Here is an 18,459-nt window from a genome sequence, read left to right on the forward strand (position 1 = left end):
TAGTGTTGGGCAGCGGCAGCTGGATGTGAACAGCGCGTAGCGTTGCGCAGTTGGAGGTGAGCCGCCAGCAGTGGTGGATGTGGGGAGAGAGATGGCGGAGTTTTGAAATTTGTTGTAACACTGGATGGCATATATATTATGATTACTAAGGTAAATACATTGTTTGTTCTCTATTAAAATCTTTCATTTGCTAGTTATGCCTATCAGTAGTTAGTGTCTTCCGTAGTTTGAATCTTTTATTTAGCTGGCAGTAGTGGCGCTCGCTGTATTGCAGTAGCTTGAGTAACGAAGATTTTTGTGAGGTAAGTGATTTGTGAAAGGTATAGGTTAATGTTAGTCAGGGCCATTCTTTTGTAGGGATTTTTGAAAGTCAGATTGCGTTGCGCTAAAAATATTGTATGTCAGTTTAAGCTCAGTCCTGTATAATTGTTCAAAGGGGACATTTCATAATGCCGTTTCATAGTACGCAAAAGAACTTTGACTTTTCGGCTCTATTGGAGCCCATGGCATGAACAATGTTTAGGTAACTCGTCGTTGGATTCTCTTCCACTCACCAAGCAAGGTGGCGCAATGGTTAGCACATTGGACTCGCATTCGGGAGGACGACGGTTCAACCCCGCGTCCGGCCATCATGATTTAGGTTTTCCGTGATTTCCAAAAATCGCTCCTGGCAAATGCCGGGACGGTTCCTTTGAAAGGGCACGGCCGACTTCCTTTCCCGTCCCTCCCTAATCCGATGAGACCGATGACCTTGCTGTTTGGTCTCTTTCCCCAAGCAACCCAACCCTAATTCTCCCTTCTACTGGACCAAGGGGGTCTTCTTCAAAGTCGAAAGTGCGATTCCCCCGTAGAACAGCGCAGTCAACCCTTCTAGTTGGGAACGTTCAAGTTTCTCGCAGCCGTTGATGTCGTCGGACGTAAACGGTACGTGATTTCGTAATTACAACAGGGACTGACGACGATGCCTTCTTCTCAGTTTCTGTGTGTATCGTTAGAGGGGAGATTTAAAAATGATACGCTCTTCAAACTTATTTTTGTCCAAACGGCACGTTTCCGGATAAAGGTTCCATATCAAAAACTCTTAAGTCCGCTACAGAACCACAATAGGAACTGAATCACTCCATGCAGAAAGGGCTTCAGTCACAAAATTGTGAAAATGAGATTATGATGGAAATCGTATATTTATGGCTGTTCCCATCATTATGAGCAAAAATGTATTCCGTCCAGTGCTTGGAAATACAAAAATGGCTCTGAGCACTATGGGACTCAACTGCTGAGGTCATTAGTCCCCTAGAACTTAGAACTAGTTAAACCTAACTAACCTAAGGACATCACAAACATCCATGCCCGAGGCAGGATTCGAACCTGCGACCGTAGCGGTCTTGCGGTTCCAGACTGAAGCGCCTTTAACCGCACGGCCACTTCGGCCGGCTTTGGAAATACACAAACTGAAGCTTCTTGTTTTGAGTTATACGCAGAAAGGAATTCAGTCCAGGACTGAAGCCCTTCTTGCTAAGCAATTGCATTTCAGCCACGAAGTTGGACACTTCACACGGAAATGTTAACTTCAATGTGCAAAGCATTTTGGAAAACCTGCACAACTTACTCAGTAGAGGGAAAAGAGCTGAAAGTCTACGTTGTCAACCTACACATTCGTTTGTTGACACTATTTCCAGTTTTTTTTTTTTTTCAGAAAGCGATGGGAGGCGCCACTGTATCACGACAAGAAGAAAGTAGACAACGGAAAAAAAGGAAAAGGAATCCTTCAATATGGAAGAGGAATATTTCGAAAACAGCGAAGCTAAAAGACCAACAATATATTAACTATAAAGGACAACGCATACCAGCTAAAATTACAGGATGTGCCTACAGGTAATTTTTAATTATATTGGATGTTACTGAAAGTTTTTTGAACACTGTAACTAGTGTGTGGGCTAAACTTTATTATGGATCGTCCATGACGCTGCTCTTGTTCACCGCGCACATTTTGGCATCGCCTCTGCTAGTATGGCATTCAAGTGAGAATATGTTTTTATATGGGATTCTTTTATGTTTTCAGGTGCAAGAGGTTCAAGTGCTTTCAAGACATCAGTGCAGATGAAAAGGAATCTATTTTAGTACGGCTTCATACCTTGACTTCTAAGGACGAACAAGATGATTATATCCAGTCACTTATAGACATACATAACGTCCAGCGACGTCGACCTAGAAAAGACAATTCAATTCGACAAGTCGACAAAGTGTATACTTACCATGTAATTGTGGGTAACACCAAAAGGAGGGTATGTTACAAAGCATTTCTGGCTCTTCTAGCTTTAAGTGACAAGAGAGTGAAACGACTGAGAAAGCTGTCTATATCAGATCAGAGTCCACATGATGAAGGAGGGAAAACACCCAGTGTAAACGCTTTGTCAGCAGAAGTCAGACAACTCACGACAAATCACATTAATAGGTACCCAGTAAGAGAAAGCCATTACAGTTGGAGAACAAGTAAGTACTTAGACGCAAGGCTCAATATTAAGTTGATATATAAAATGTTCAAGGAGAAACATACAGACGTTAAATGTAGCAACCAGACATATGCTTTGTTTATCAATGAGAACTACTCCCTGTCATTTGGGCGACCTCAGGTAGATGTATGCTGCTTGTGTGAAGAATTAAAAGTTAAGATTCGAAATCCCCATATTAATGATACGGCAAAACGGTGTGCAGTGGCTGGGTTGATGGTGCACAAGAGACGGGCTGTAATAAACTTTAAGCGGAAACTGAAATGAAATATAACACCATGTATTATCTCCGGCAATAGATTTTATGCAAAACATTCAGTTACCAGTGATACGTGTGCAGAAAACTTTTTACATGCTCCAGCTGACTACTAATGTGTTTAGCATTCATGATATCGAGAAAAATAAAAGCTAATACATTTATCACGAGGGAATTGCCAGGAAAGGATGTAATGAGATATTTTCTTTCTTGTATAATTACCTGCAGACATTTCTGCTCAAAATTGCAGAGCCTCATTTGTATTCCGATAACTGTGCAGGGCAGAATAAGAACCATACTTCAGTAAGGCTGGCTCTATATTTAACAGACATTGGCCGATTTAAACAAATCGAGCAATTCTTTCCAGTCAGAGGTCATTCTTTTCTGCCCTGTGAGAGATTTTGCTACAATCAAACGCACTCTTAGAAGGCATGATCACATCTGTGAAATTTGAAGTATGTGTAGTGAAAACAGAGGATATCTTGGATTTAAAGAACTGCTGGTCGATTCTTTATAAAAGAAACTGTATATCAGAAGAAACTATAGCGAAGTCAATACCACGAGACCAGAAAGTACATTTGGGAATTAGTACCATGATCCACTTTTCATACAGTAGCCAACTTTGTGGATGTATTATAATATCCAATGTGTTGATGGTATTGTGAAACACACATTCCGTCTGTCACAACCTGGCCATATGTCACAGTCTACTTTTCCACCCAACTGTGAATATCCCATGGGGAAAGTTCCAATAAAAGCAGCAAAAATAAAGGACATTACTAGATTACTACCTTATGTATCGAATGAACATGAAGAATTCTACCACGAACTGACACATTGGTCCACAAGTGACGTTAACAGTGAAGAGCAAGATGACAAACTCAGAATGATGTATTGAATTGTTTTTCTTGTCAGTTATTTTCTTAATAAATATTGATTGAAAACCAGCTGTTTTGCTTCATCTAATGCTCATGATCCTTTCACATTCCTAAACTGTAAGAATATCCTCAAAGTAATAGAGCAATCATTATATTTTCCTCAAGAAACTACTAATAGCGTGAAAATCTATTTTGGCCCATCCAGAAAGGACTTCAGTCCATCACTAATAAACACTTTTTTTTCCCTAAATTAAAACATTTTAAATGCCTGTAAACTCTGTAAGGCTCTTGATACTCGGTCGATAAACGACATATATCTTTTCTCTTAGCTTTGTACTCTAGTCTCTAGATTTTTTTTTCTCGAAACTGGGTATAATGAACTGAGGCCCCATCTGCATGGAGCGATTCAATTATGAAACACCCGGTGTATCGCCGGAAGTGACATATTTCCGCCACTTCTTGATACAAGGTTTTTCATTGGCTTCTCAGTAATCCGCATTGCCTTTCTTGCAAATAACACTACACTGCACTGCACCGCACCGCAGGTGGAACCTCGCCTTGGTGACAGTCGTCACGGCAGTTCCCAGCGTCAGCGTGGAAGCTCCTGGATGTGTTTCGTGCGATGGCTTCGGCCTTCCAACGATGATACAGCAACTACCTGTTCCGCCTGGAGTAAACAGATACCAGGAGAAGCCTTGCAGCTCAGTTATCGCAACCGCGTTGAAAGCAACCACCCGTCCTTCAGGTCTGTGAAGCTCCCGTTAGCAAAAGAAAGTAAGGCAAGTAGGTGAAGGTAGTCCAAGTGATTTGTCCATCCTTCTGCCGCTCTTTCTTGCTCACGCTTATGATTGCCATAATTTTACACAAGCATACAGTCATTGCACACTTAATCTGTTCTCTTGCTGTTTCGTATCAGCAGAACGTTTCTTGAGCGAAGACCAGTACCCATCAAATATACAAACAGATATACTCATTCAGAGTGACACCATAGCCATAGAAAATTAACATCAGAACAACAGTGTCACGCACAGAAGGCATTAGCCGAAGACAAAAATTTAATAAACGGAATCCGCCAGACACGTTTCGGAATGAATTAGCGTATACACCTGTGAATAAAGTTCATCCGGTTGACTATAAACTAAAATTTTAGATGGAATTCATTTCGTTCCTTTCCAAACTTGAGAATCAAATTATCTAAACAGAAAAAAAATTATCAGAAGGAAGGCCTGTGCTTATTTCAGACAGAAGGTTTGACAGTGGATATTTCGATCACGTTTGATTTCCTTTAATACGCAACCATATTTCAGTGACAAGCGGACTAACTATGAGATACTAACAAATGGGCACCGATCACGATATATATTTTCGTATTTAAGACCACCTGAACTACGTGAAACTTTTTTCTGCACTTCGATGTTGCGTCGATCAAATCGTCTCCTACTTTAATCTTTTCAAGACCGAATTAATTTCTGCATCTCATATTACTGTAATGACACTGATAAACAAGCATCATATTTCTGACGTAATCCTTAGCTTTCATAATGGGCTGTCTCGAGTTGATTTCAAATCTTAAAACAGTTTCCTCAGTCAAACCAGTTTGTAAAGATACCGAGAAAAAATTACGTGTTTTTCAAGGAACGCCATCACTAAAATTCTTTAATCTGTTTTCGTATTCTTGCATACAAAACCGTAAGTTATGTTACTGCTCTAAATGGAACTCCAATAAAACCGTTCTCAGAACAGCATTTTTGCGAACATCGAAATATTTTTAACTACCGTCTTATCTCAAGCTTCACTGTGAAGTACAGTGTTAAGCGTTACAATTGTTCATCGGTTCTTCTAATACAAGCTTAAATGTTGTATTATCATAGAGATGTGCGTCAATAGGCATCGGATATTCTGTCCACCTGCAAGAGAGCTACCGTAATGTGTCACTGCGAGTGCAGTTGGCGCACTGGTATCTGTGTACATTTGGAAGTATTCACTTTTCTCATGGGAATGGAGACATAGTACACCAAGTACAACTCATCGGCGATTGGGATAATCGCCACTAAATGAAGAAGAAATGACAGTCAGAGACAGAATGAAACCAGGAAGTAAAACGTCCATCGTGTGTCATTGGTTGGGCATGAGAAAATCATTATGGCACCTCTTCACGCACAGCTTGCATTCATGAAGAATTCCCGAACGTCATTAGATAAAAACTCAAATTCTTTTCGGTGTCTGCGCAACAAGTTTCTAGAGGTGAGTTACGCCAGACAGAAAGAATGCGTGTTTGTTGTTCCACAAATGAGGAAGACAAATACAAAACAGCCAATTACAAGCTCATCTGAGTCGTGCTGAAAGACATGCATAGGTGGAAGTCAAATCAGCTATAGCCACTTTCCTAAATTAGGAAACTGATGACTAAATATAATGCACAGGGGTATTCGTTCCTACAAGCAATTGGGTAACAACATCTCCCTCAAAATTAGTCTTCGTGGCTCACCTCCTGATATCTTTTCTGAGAACTTGAGTTCAGTCAGCGACGAACGTGGGAACATTTTCATCGGGACAACGCGGGGGTGAAGTCGCGCCATCAGGGTTGATGGAGTGCAGATATGTGGGCTAATTGCCGTTTGACGATTCAGTGCGATTTTCCAAATGTTAAGCACAAATACACTCCAACAACCTAGAAATTAACATCAAACAGGCTTTGAATTAAAGTATATTCCGTCCGAGTATACATATACATATGTATTCTGTATGTGCATTATATCCGCTGCCATATTCACAGATATTACATGTGTTAATAAATGGTGTGGTGAAATTAGAACTTCCGTGTTATTTGCCTCGATACAGTGTAGCGCACGTATGATGGCTGATGTCTTACATCTCGAGGATGTAGAGCGTAAGAGACAAATGCTTTGTTACCATGAATCAGATAAACTGCTGGATATCAATGTATCCAATGATTATTTTTAAGTCATCGATGTAATTGTGTGACTGTTTCCAAACTTTGCAGAAACTCTCCTGCGAAGGTACTGGCAGAAGTGAAGCTGTGAGGATGGGGCGTGAGTCGTGCTTGGGTAGCTCAGATGGTAGAGCACTTGCACCCGAAAGGCAAAGGTCCCGAGTTCGAGTCTCGATCCGGGACACAGTTTAAAATGCCAGGAAGATTCATTACTCAGTTTGTTTATCCTTGGCACGATTGCACCAACCATCAGGACAATGCGAAAAGTCACACAACTAGCAGAGTTCGTGCGTTATTCAAAGGGCACCAGGATGAAGTTACCGTACTCCCCTGGGCACCAAAAATTAAAACGCAATCGAGAATCCGTATGACCACTTCGATCAGGCTGTTCGCGTCGTGCATCCTCGACCGAGAAACCTAGCGCAGCTGGACAAGGCACTGGACTGGCTTGGCTCGATATCACTGTCGGTACCTTCCAGAACGTCACTGTCTCTCTTCACACGTATACGCTGCAAAAAGCTGATTATTCAGACTTTTAACTGGTAGCCACATTAATGTGACAGGATCGTGTAGGTAGAGTTCTACGAGGAAGAGAGTCGACTAGTTACTGAAGTTATGGAATATTCAGGAGAAGGCACTCAAAAATGATTAGTTTCCATAGAGCTACGCAATTCGACGGATGATGATTCCTCTCCTTCACCTGCTGTTACAAGAGTCTCTGATATTTTTCTGAGGGATTACAGTCTTATAATTTGGAGGGACAGCAGAGATGCGATAGGTCCTTGAGTGTCCACCGAGCCAGTTAAGTATGCGTCCAGACCTGTCAATATGAGTGTTGTCATCCTGAAAGATGGAAGTTCAAACGGTTCAAATGTCTGTCAGCAGTATGGGACTTAACATCTGAGGTCATGACATCCGACGTTTCGCCCGAGAACCATATATACATGACCGTCGGGAAAGCCTCAAGCAACACAGGCACAGAATCATTTCGACCTGAAATGCTTTGCGGCTTAAACACCTCAATGAGCCGTCGGTGCACTCTACACCTTGCTTCACGTGAGAAAAGGCAAAATAGTGACTAGTCGGAGCACACTACATACCTCTAGACTTGTCAAATTTTTGAAGACTGACTCATTGCAGATGTGCAGCTATATGTACCGCTGTCAGCAGTGGCTTTTGCGAGGAAGTTTAAAATTACATAGCTTGCAGTTCCCTTCGCAATGATGACTCGGAAAATAGTTGAGATGGATCTCCATTCACCGAACACTAGCAACTGCGTTCAATTTTGAAGCCGTCTGTCATTGTCAAGCCGTGATACTCATCAATGGTTCCTGTGTCTGGATCTACACTACTCACCATTAAAATTGCTACACCAAGAAGAAATGCAGATGATAAACGGGTATTCATTGGAAAAAATATATTATACTAGAACTGACATGTGATTACATTTTCCTGCAATTTGGGTGCATAAATCCTGGAAGTCAGTACCCAGAACAACAACCACCTCTGGCCGTAATAACGGCCTTGATACGCCTGGGCATTGAGTCAAACAGAGCTTGGATGGCGTGTACAGGTACAGCTGCCCATGCAGCTTCAACACGATACCACAGTTCATCAAGAGTAGCGACTGGCGTATGGTGACGAGCCAGTTGCTCGGCCACCATTGACCAGACGTTTTCAATTTGTGAGAGATCTGGAGAATGTGCTGGCTAGGGCAACAGTCAAACATTTTCTGTATCCAGAAAGGCCCGTACAGGACCTGCAACATGCAGTCGTGCATTATCCTGCTGCAATGTAGTGTTTCGCAGGGATCGGATAAAGGGTAGAGCCACGGGTCGTAACACATCTGAAATGTAACACCCACTGTTCAAAGTGCCGTGAATGCGAACAAGAGGTGACCGAAACATGTAACCAATGGCACCCCATACCATCACGCCGGGTGATACGCCAGTATGGCGATGACGAATACACGCTTCCAATGTGCGTTCACCGCGATGTCGCCAAACACGGATGCGACCATCATGATGTTGTAAACAGAACCTGGATTCAACCGAAAAAATGACGTTTTGCCATTCATGCATCGAGGTTCGTCGTTGAGTTAACCATCACAGGCGCTCCTGTCTGTGATGCAGTGTCAAGGGTAACTGCAGCCATGGTCTCCGAGCTGATAGTCCATGGTGCTGCAAACGTCGTCGAACGGTTCGTGTAGATGGTTGTTGTCTTGCAAACGTCCCCATCTGTTGACTCAGGGATCGAGACGTGGCTGCACGATCCGTTACAGCCATGCGGATAAGATGCCTGTCATCTCGAGTGCTAGTGATACGAGGTCGTCGGAATCCAGTACGGCGTTCCGTATTACCCTCCTGAACCCACCGATTCCATATTCTGCTAACAATCATTGGATCTCGACCAACGCGAGCAGCAATGTCGCGATACGGTAAACCACAATCGCGATAGGCTACAATCCGACCTTTATCAAAGTCGGAAACGTGATGGTGCGCATTTCTCCTCCTTACACGATGCATTACAACAACGTTTCACCAGGCAACGCCGGTCAACTGCTGTTTGTGTATGAGAAATCGATTGGAAGCTTGCCTCATGTCAGTACGTTGTAGGTGTCGCCATCGGTGCCAACCTTGTGTGAATGCTCTGTGAAGCTAATAATTTGCATATCACAGCACCTTCTTCCTGTCGGTTAAATTTCGCATCTGTAGCACGTCAGCTTCATGGTGTAGCAATTTTAATGGCAAGTAGTGTATTTCCGAACATTGTTCTTATGCCGTGTTACATGACGGCGAGTGATACATCATTCCTTGTAGACACGTTGCAGAGTCCGCGTTAACGTATGACCTCTTTCATGTCCAAATACAGTGTTCGTTCACTTTAATGTGACCACCTGCCAAAGCTTGAGTAAGAACCTGTGCAGAAAGAGAGTCAGTAAGATTCTGGAAGGTCCGACAGGGATGTGGAGTCTTGCCAGCTCCAGTACCGCGGGCAGTTCTGCTGGGTTGGTCGGCGTGAACAGCCCGATGAGGTGATCCCACAGGTTCTCAGTCGGGTTTTAATCTGGGGATTAAGGTAAATTCATCCTGGTGCTCTTCTAGTCACGCACGTACACCATGAACTGTGGGACACGTTTATTGTCCTGCCTGCTTGATGCTACATATAGGGATGAATATAATCCCCAAGGTGGCAACGGCCTTGCCACAGTGGATACACCGGTTCCCGTCAGACCACCGAAGTTAAGCGCTGTCAGGTGTGGCCGGCACTTGGATGGGTGACCATCCGGGCCGCCATGCACTGTTGCCGTTTTTCGGGGTGTACTCAGTCTCGTGATGCCAATTGAGGAGCTACTTGACCGAATAGTAGCGTCTCCGATCAAAGAAAACCATCATAACGACTGGGAGAGCGGTGTGCTGACCCCATGCGCCTCCTATCCGCATCCTCATCTGAGGATGACACGACGGTCGAATGGTCCCGATGGGCCAGTTGGGGCCTGAAGACGGAGTGCTTCTTTTTCATCCCCAAGGATAGACGCATACCTGTGTTTATCCATTGTGCTTTCCCAGAATTACGATATCACCCAGGGAATAACCTCCGGCCTGGACCCTTCTGACGACTGTTGCAGGGTGTTCGGTTTCAGGCGTTTAACGCCGTAGGCGCCGAGGGCCATACGTCCGATGGAGCAAAAAGCGTGATTCATCTGAAAAAGTCACCTGTCGCCACTCAACGGATGTTCAGTTGCGGCACTGGCGTGATAATTCAGCCTTCATCGCCAATGAACAGCAGTCAGCATGGGTGCGTGAACCAGTAGCCTGCTGTGGAGGTAACGAAGCAACGTTCACTGATCGATCGTTGAGGGGACACTGTTGGTAGCCTCTTACTTCATCTCGGTGACGAAATGTTCAACAGTTGCACGTCTATTCGCACATACACGTCTCCGCAGTCTCCGATCATCCCTGTCATCTATGCCCCGCGGTGCATTACGGTTGTTTAGTCGCCGGTTCTAGATAGCACCATTCTGCCGTGCACTGTGTACTTTAACCATGCCGGCCTGCGAACAGTTTACAAACTGAGCCTTTTCGGAAATGCTTCCATGATAGGCCCGAACTCCAATGATTACGCCCTTTTGTGCGTCAGATAAATCGGTTACTGGCCGCTCTGACCGAGCGGTTCTAGGCGCTTCGGAACGGCACTGCTGCTACGGTCGCAGGTTCGAATCCTGCCTGGAGCATGGATGTGTGTGATGTCCTTAAGTTAGTTAGGTTTAAGTACCTCCAAGTCTAGGGGACTGATGACCAGAGATGTGAAGTTTCATAGTGCTCAGAGCCATATGAACCATAAATCGGTCTGTTTCCGCATTACGACAACGACTGCACTGTTTCGCAGGTTCACTCGACACGCTTGATATACGCTCCACTACTAGTGCTGCCACCTGTCATCTGTTACCGGTTGTTGCACGTTGACGTTGAATATAGACGATGGTTACATTGGTTACATTAGTGTGGTTGGACCGTGATTCGCAGCTCTTTTCTGCCATTCTGTCACGTCTCGTCGATACATCTTTCTGTGGCGAATCCATACAGGCGGTTTCCGCATATGCATCATTTCCTGACACGAAAGAGGTCAGCGGTGCAGGGTTACATGGTCGGCTGGTACGACCTCCACAGAACCTAGAACAGTCCAAAGCTCCCTTTGTAATATTAAAGATTCCGTACCTCAATCGGTAAAGGTGGAACACTTTTGTTTCCGTCCGTCTGTCCGACTGTCAAGCCACGTTTTTCTCAGGAATGGGCAAAGGTATCAATCGGAACTAAGGTCTACTGGTAACACCGGTTCCCGTCAGATCACCGAAGTTAAGCGCTGTCTGGCTGGGCTAGAACTTGCATGGATGACCATCCGGTCTGCCGAGCGCTGTTAGCAAGCGAGGTGCACTCAGTCTTTGTGAGGCAAACTGAGGAGCTACTTGATTGAGACGTAGCGGCTCCGGTCTCGGAAGCTGACATACGGCAGGGAGAGCGGTGTGCTGACCACATGCCCTTCCGTATCCGCATCCAGTGACACCTATGGACTGAGGATGACACGGCGGCCTGTCGGTACCGTTGGGCCTGTTCGGGAGGAGAAAAGAAAAACAAGGTCTATGGTACCGTTGTTGTGAAAAAATGTGAGCTTCTAAGTCAATACAATCAAAATGTGCGGACATTCATGTCACTTATTTTGATACTGCCAAACCCATCCACAAAACCTAAGGACTACTTCCGTTGACGTATAAACATAACATTTGGCAAGAAGCAAAGTTTCACAGCACAAGTAAAGGAAAAAAATTCTTAAAATCTTTAATTTCTAATTAAAATGCTAATCAGTCTTGATTGCAAGGATCTATTGAAAACTAAAAACAAACCTCAAAATGGTCACCAATTTCCGATTTTACGAGTGAGTTTTAGTTTCCAGTATATGCTTACGATCAAGACTGATGAGTATTTCAACTACCTATCAGACCAGTATTAATTTCCAGTAATGTTTTCAAATGTTAATTTGCAATTAGATCACATAAAAAATATTTTTTTGCCCTTTTTCCGTCTATCTGGCCGTCCGTCTGTGATCTCCTTTTTCTCAGGAACGGGTTGAAGTATCGAGGAGAAAATTATCTCAAATACTGAAGGCCATAGCCACTTGGTCGCGTAAATAATTTAAGCTTCTAAGTCAGCCTAGTCAAAAGGTATGTCGCCTATTTAGATAGTCGCAAATTCAGTCGTCAAAACCGATAGATGAAAAAATGGTTCAAATGGCTATGGGACTTAACAGCTGAGGTCATCAGTCCCCTAGAACTTAGAACTACTTGAACCTAACTAACCTATGGACATCACACACATCCATGCCCGAGACAGGATTCGAACCTGCGACCGTAGCGGTCGCGCGGTTCCAGACTGAAGCGCGTAGAACCCCGATAGATGAGCTATGTCTACACTCGTACATGTCGGGCCTGGTGTTCTAGCGGTGGCGGCACGGTATCTCAATGTGTTCGACCAGGCGATTTTCCACCTTATGTAATTCGAAAGAAGCGAAAACAAATAAATAAAAAGGGCGATGACGTGCTTGCCTAGAAACCGCGAGGTCGCGGGATCGACTCTCTTTCGGAGCACGTACTTCTCAACCGCCGTTTTAACCTAGTCTTCACCTCTGAGCTATATGAGGAGCAGCCAGAAACGTCGTTCGGACTCCACGTTAAACTGTGGGTCCTCTTTTTAACTGGGCTAGGCAAGTCACCGAAGTGACGTCGAGTAGAAAGACTTTCAGGGGGTCGGTGAAACACAAAAAATTATTATTCTTATTATATTTTGACTAAAGTTCAGGCTTGATCACACCATTTGTGTTTCAATGATATAGGTTAACTTCGTAGCAGCTGAGGAGAGCTCCGCCTACCATCCTAAGGGAGCCATGGGTCTGATGATGGTTATGTAAAAATAAACGAAACCGGGTAACTATTTCATTGAAACATAAATGGTGTGATCAAGACTGAACTTTAGTCAAAATATAATAATCTATTGATGACTGTATTCCAAAAATGTTTACCAATATTATTCTTATCTATAGCTCAAATGGCTCTGAGCACTATGGGACTTAACATTTGAGGTCATCAGCCCCTAGACTTAGAACTACTTAAAACTAAGGACATCACACACGTCCAGGCCCGAGGCAGGATTCGAACCTGCGACCTTAGCAGCAGCGCGGTTCCGGACTAAAGCGCGCAGAACCGCTCGGCCACAGTGGCTGCCTATTCTTATCTATATACACACAAAAGTTCGTATTGAATCATCTGAACCCGAGCGCTACTCGCACGGGTCCTATTTTCTTTCTTTTTTTCAGCTGATGACTAATATTTAGTGTGGTGAGCTTATGTTCGTTGGGCACGTACACCTCGCTGCACATGAAAATGTGCAAACATGTAGCTGTGTTGGTGGACTCTCGGCCCGGCCCGTTGTATAGCCTGCATATGGATGGCAGCCCCAGAGCTCAGGTGTCCCCCGGGATAACAAGGCCGCCCAGCACACTAAGCGTCCCATAGCCGACGCAGCAGTCCACGGACACCTCCGTACAGACGCGCCTGATGCTAACGATCTTCTGTCCGTCATACAGAAAGGAGCGAACTATAATTCGAACCAAAGACCAAATTATATATATTCTTGTAAACAGCATAAATGTTCATAACGAAATACCGATTACATATACGGGCAGGAATAAGTTTAATCGATTCAGGAACTTTGCCACTATTTTATAATTGTCAGAACACTATTTAGCTTTAAAACTCTCATACAGGTGGTGACAAATGCCAACTGACAGCAGGACTTAACATTTTCAAGCTATTACACTGAAAGTAAATTATCTTAAACACTGTCATACATAGCAAAACCCTCACAACTTTCGTTTACAATAAGGTAACAAGAGTTCGCTTTATCTCATAATACACATGACTATTGTGAATTTACTCATATGTTCGTGGTGACAGCTCTTTTCAAGAATTTTTACAAGTGTATCCCCAGTAATAAAGAATGGAAACAAAAGATAGATATCAAATATTCTCCTTTTAACATAGACTTCACTGAACACAAGATTCTGTCTTGCACTGTGATACTAAGGGACTGCTCTTTCCTTTAAGAAAAGCCTGACAATTTGAAGTTCACTCTGCTATTGAAGATACACTTCTTGAACCAATATTAAAAATGTTATGAAAGGTAAGGAAATGAAAAACAACCAAGTGCATTACATGTAAGAATGTGAGCAAAAGGCTGAGGCTCTCTTTACTTACCATTTTCAATCTCTCTACAGCTTATTTCCTATTACACGTCGAAATCACCAACTGCAAGTCTCATTATTGGTGTCTGTTACTAACAAAGTGCTTTTCTATTTAGAAAACCTGACAATTTGATGTTCATTCTGGTACTGAAGATAAACACTTTTCAGAGGAGTTCTAGAACCTATTCCTGCCCATATATGTAATCGGTATTTCGTTATGAACCTTAATGCTGTTTACAAGAATATATATAATTTGGTCTTTGGTTCGAATTATAGTTCGCTCCTTTCTGTAATACGGACAGAAGATCGTTAGCATCAGGCGCGTCTGTACGGAGGTGTCCGTGGACTGCTGCGTCGGCTATGGGCCGCTTAGTGTGACGTCACCAACACTGCTGTGCGGCCCTGTTATCCCGGGGGTGTCGGCACAGCTCGGCAGCCGCAGGGCGACCTCAATTTCGCTGCACCACTGGCCGGTCGGCACCTTCGGCGCCGACAACTGGGCCGCGGTTTGACAGGCAGCCAGCCCACGGCGCTCGCCGTTGACCGCAGAAACCTTTTAGTCGTCCGGCCTCTCTTGCAAGCTGAGCCTCAGTAAACAAGTAGGACGGCGCGGAGGGATTTGCTGTACTGAATTCCGAGCCGCCCGTCTGGCGGAAACACTGACAACGGTACGGGATCACGGCCGGAGATGGAGTCGAAGAGATGGACGGGAGGGGGTGTTGGGAGGGAACGATTCTCATTTCTCATGGGCATTATCTCATCTCTCTCCCCCCCCCCCCGCATTCGAAAAAAAAAATACTGGAAGTGTTTATGTTGTTGTTGTTGTGGTCTACAGTCCTGAGACTGGTTTGATGCAGCTCTCCATGCTACTCTATCCTGTGCAAGCTTGTTCATCTCCCAGTACCTACTGCAACCTACATCCTGCATCTGTTTGTGTATTCATCTCTTGGTCCCCCTGTACAATTTTTACCCTCCACGATGCCCTCCAATACTAAATTGGTGATCCCTTGATGCCTCAGAACATGTCCTACCAACCGATCCTTTCTTCTAGTCAAGTTGTGCCACAAACTCCTCTTCTCCCAAATTTTATTCAGTACCTCCTCATTAGTTATGTGACCTACCCATCTAATCTTCAGCTTTCTTCTGTAGCACCACATTTCGAAAGCTTCTATTCTCTTCTTGTCCAAACTAGTTATCGTCCATGTTTCACTTCCATACATGGCTGCACTCCACACAAATACTTTCACAAACGACCTCCTGACACTTAAATCTATACTCGATGTTAACAAATTTCTCTTTTTCGGAAACGCTTTCCTTGCTATTGCCAGTCTACATTTTATATCCTCTCTACTTCGACCGTTATCAGTTATTTTGCTCCCAAAATAGCAAAACTCATTTACTATTTTAAGTGTCTCATTTCCTAATCTAATTCCCTCAGCACCATCCGACTTAATTCGACTACATTCCATTATCCTCGTTTTGCTTTTGTTGATATTCGTCTTATATCCTCCTTTCAAGACACTGTCCATTCCGTTCAACTGCTTTGCTGTCTCTGACAGAATTACAATGTCATCGGCGAACCTCAAAGTTTTTATTTCTTCTCCATGGATTTTAATACCTACTCCGAATTTTTCTTTTGTTTCCTTTACTGCTAGCTCAATATACAGATTGAATAACATCGGGGAGAGGCTACAACCCTGTCTCACTCCCTTCCCAACCACTGCTTTCCCTTTCATGCCTCTCGACTCTTGTAACTGCCATCTGCTTTCTGTACAAATTGAAAATAGCTTTTCGCTCCCTGTATTTTACCCCTGCCACCTTCAGAATTTTAAAGAGAGTATTCCAGTCAACATTGTCAAATGCTTTCTCTAAGTCTGCAAATGCTAGAAACGTAGTCTTGCTTTTCCTTAATCTTTATTCTAAGATAAGGCGTAGAGTCAGTATTGCCTCACGTGTTCCAACATTTCTATGAAATCCAAACTGATCTTCCCCGAGGTCGGCCTCTACCAGTTTTTCCATTCGTCTGTAAAGACTTCGCGTTAGTATTTTGCAGCTGTGCCTTATTAAACTGATAGTTCGGTAATTTTCACATTGGTCAACACCTGCTTTCTTTGGGATTGGAATTATTATATTCTTCTTGAAGTCTCTCTACCCCCTCCCCACACCCCATTCAAAAAAAATACTGGTAGTATTTATATTTTTACAAATATCAGTTTCGAAATTTATTAACTAATTTTCGGAGAGCAAACCAGCATGTGAAGTAAGAACCTTGAAAAAAACAAGAAATTCTGGTAGCTACAAGGTGCACTTTATACATAGAGTACTTTACAGCTGCTTAGCTGAGGAGCTGCTCCTCTGGATGTACTTGCACCCTGATATTCCTGCCAGGCAAATGTGCATCTTCAAACGCTGGCCGTACGTGATGTCAACAACAAATCCGACCAACTTCGTGTTGTCCACAGGTAGCGCACGCAACCCTCAACGGAGCTGAATACCGTAAGCGATACAGAAAGGAAAACAAGTCACTATCAAATAAGAAAAAGCAGAAAGTCTGTCTTCTCGTCCGTGGTATTCCCGTTGATTATCATTTACATGTCTGCACACCGTCTGCAGACCTGTGTTGACAGCAGTAGTGTCTAATGAGATACTGATAACCGTGATTGCATGTTTCCATTTGATACTGAGTAAATTGTTAGATTGTCTTAGATGTGCGTGTTTGTAGCTATTACAGTACTTAAATTAAAAGTGTCCTTTCTAAACTTTCTCAAATTTATGTTTTTCAACTAATATCCAGGGTGATTATAATTAAAGTTTCAAACCGTTGTAGAAATAAGAACACTGGTCAGATTGACGTCAAATTGCAACGGAATATTATAGGAGAGCCGGCCGTGCTGGCCGAGCGTTTCTAGGCGCTTCCGTCTGGAACCGCGCGACCGCTACGGTCGCAGGTTTGAATCCTGCCTCGGGCATAGATGTGTGTGAAGTCCTTAGGTTAGTTAGGTGTAAGTAGTTGTAAGTTCTAGGGGACTGATGGCCTCAGATGCTAAGTTCCATAGTGCTCAGAGCCATTGGAACCATATTATCGGAGAATGGGGAAAACATAGGGCAGAAGAAAAATAAAGAGTTACAAAATGTAGCAATCGCTGGCGCTGTAAGCACTAATTTATTAGTGGTCGTCTACAAATGACAAATGAATCATACAACAATGCCTAAGGTGTACTTTTGACATCAAACAAACTTTACTACTCGGCACTTAAATGTGATTTGCGGAGTATCCATGTAGAGGTGTACAGGTGTGATGCTGTTACATAAGCCCATCCACCACGGAAAGGTCATAACACATCGTATGTGAAAAATCGGTTTTTACGTGTCCTGAAGCCAAAAACCGCATAAAAAGCATCAATCACATCGGGTTTTAATTGTCGTCAAGCCAAAAACCGCTTAAAAATCATCAGTCAAAATCAAACGGATTATTAATTGCCGTGTGACTGGCGCAAAACATGTTCAGTATGCTGTCCACCGCTTTCTTCAAAACAAGTTGAAATCGAGAAACAGCATGTTCCAAAACTGATCCAAGTGTTTCCGGGGTCACGTTCAGAATGTGTCAATGCAGCTAAGATTGCAATCGGAACACTGAACACAACATCTTTCATTTAGCCGCACAGCCAGAAGTCACACGCATTTAAGATCAGGTGATCGGAAGGGACAAGCTGTAGGCAATTGGCGGCTGATAATTCTAGCATTTCCGAAATGGCGCTTAAGCAGCTGCTTAACTGGATTTGCAATGTGCGGAGGTGCGCCAGCTTGCATAAAAATGATCCAACCCACGCTGTTCGAGAGCTGGAAAGACGCGGTTGCGCAAAAGACACTCCCAGCGCTTACAAGTGACGTTACAGGTAAGAGGACCGGAAGCACCTGTCTCTTCGAAAAAATATGGCCCTATGTTAAATGATGCCTTAAATCTGCACCATAGTGACCTTTGTCAGAATGAAATGGTACTGGTTGATTTGCGAGTGAATTTTCCGTTGCCCATGTTCGACAATTCTGTGAACTGACATATTCTGTCAGACG

General features: G+C 43.7%; 1 protein-coding gene across 1 annotated transcript; it reads left to right on the forward strand.

The window, feature by feature from the left end:
* Positions 1-1,635: 1,635 nt before the first annotated feature.
* On the forward strand, positions 1,636-14,900 carry LOC126149510 (uncharacterized). The gene is made up of 3 exons (XM_049915848.1): positions 1,636-1,872; positions 2,060-2,630; positions 14,691-14,900. Exons 1-3 carry the CDS (start codon positions 1,700-1,702, stop codon positions 14,898-14,900), a joined length of 954 nt encoding a protein of 317 aa, XP_049771805.1. The 5' UTR covers positions 1,636-1,699.
* Positions 14,901-18,459: the final 3,559 nt, after the last annotated feature.

This window comes from Schistocerca cancellata, chromosome 1, assembly GCF_023864275.1.
Source record: "Schistocerca cancellata isolate TAMUIC-IGC-003103 chromosome 1, iqSchCanc2.1, whole genome shotgun sequence".
Classification (NCBI taxonomy): Eukaryota; Metazoa; Arthropoda; class Insecta; order Orthoptera; family Acrididae; genus Schistocerca; species Schistocerca cancellata.

Bases quoted from the DNA above. Each gene is read 5' to 3' on its own strand.
- LOC126149510 (XM_049915848.1), top strand. From the start codon at position 1,700: ATGGGAGGCGCCACTGTATCACGACAAGAAGAAAGTAGACAACGGAAA. The intron at 1,873-2,059 runs GTAATTTTTAAT...TTATGTTTTCAG, and splicing joins ATTACAGGATGTGCCTACAG to GTGCAAGAGGTTCAAGTGCT. The intron at 2,631-14,690 runs GTAGATGTATGC...TAATACGGACAG, and splicing joins TGTCATTTGGGCGACCTCAG to AAGATCGTTAGCATCAGGCG.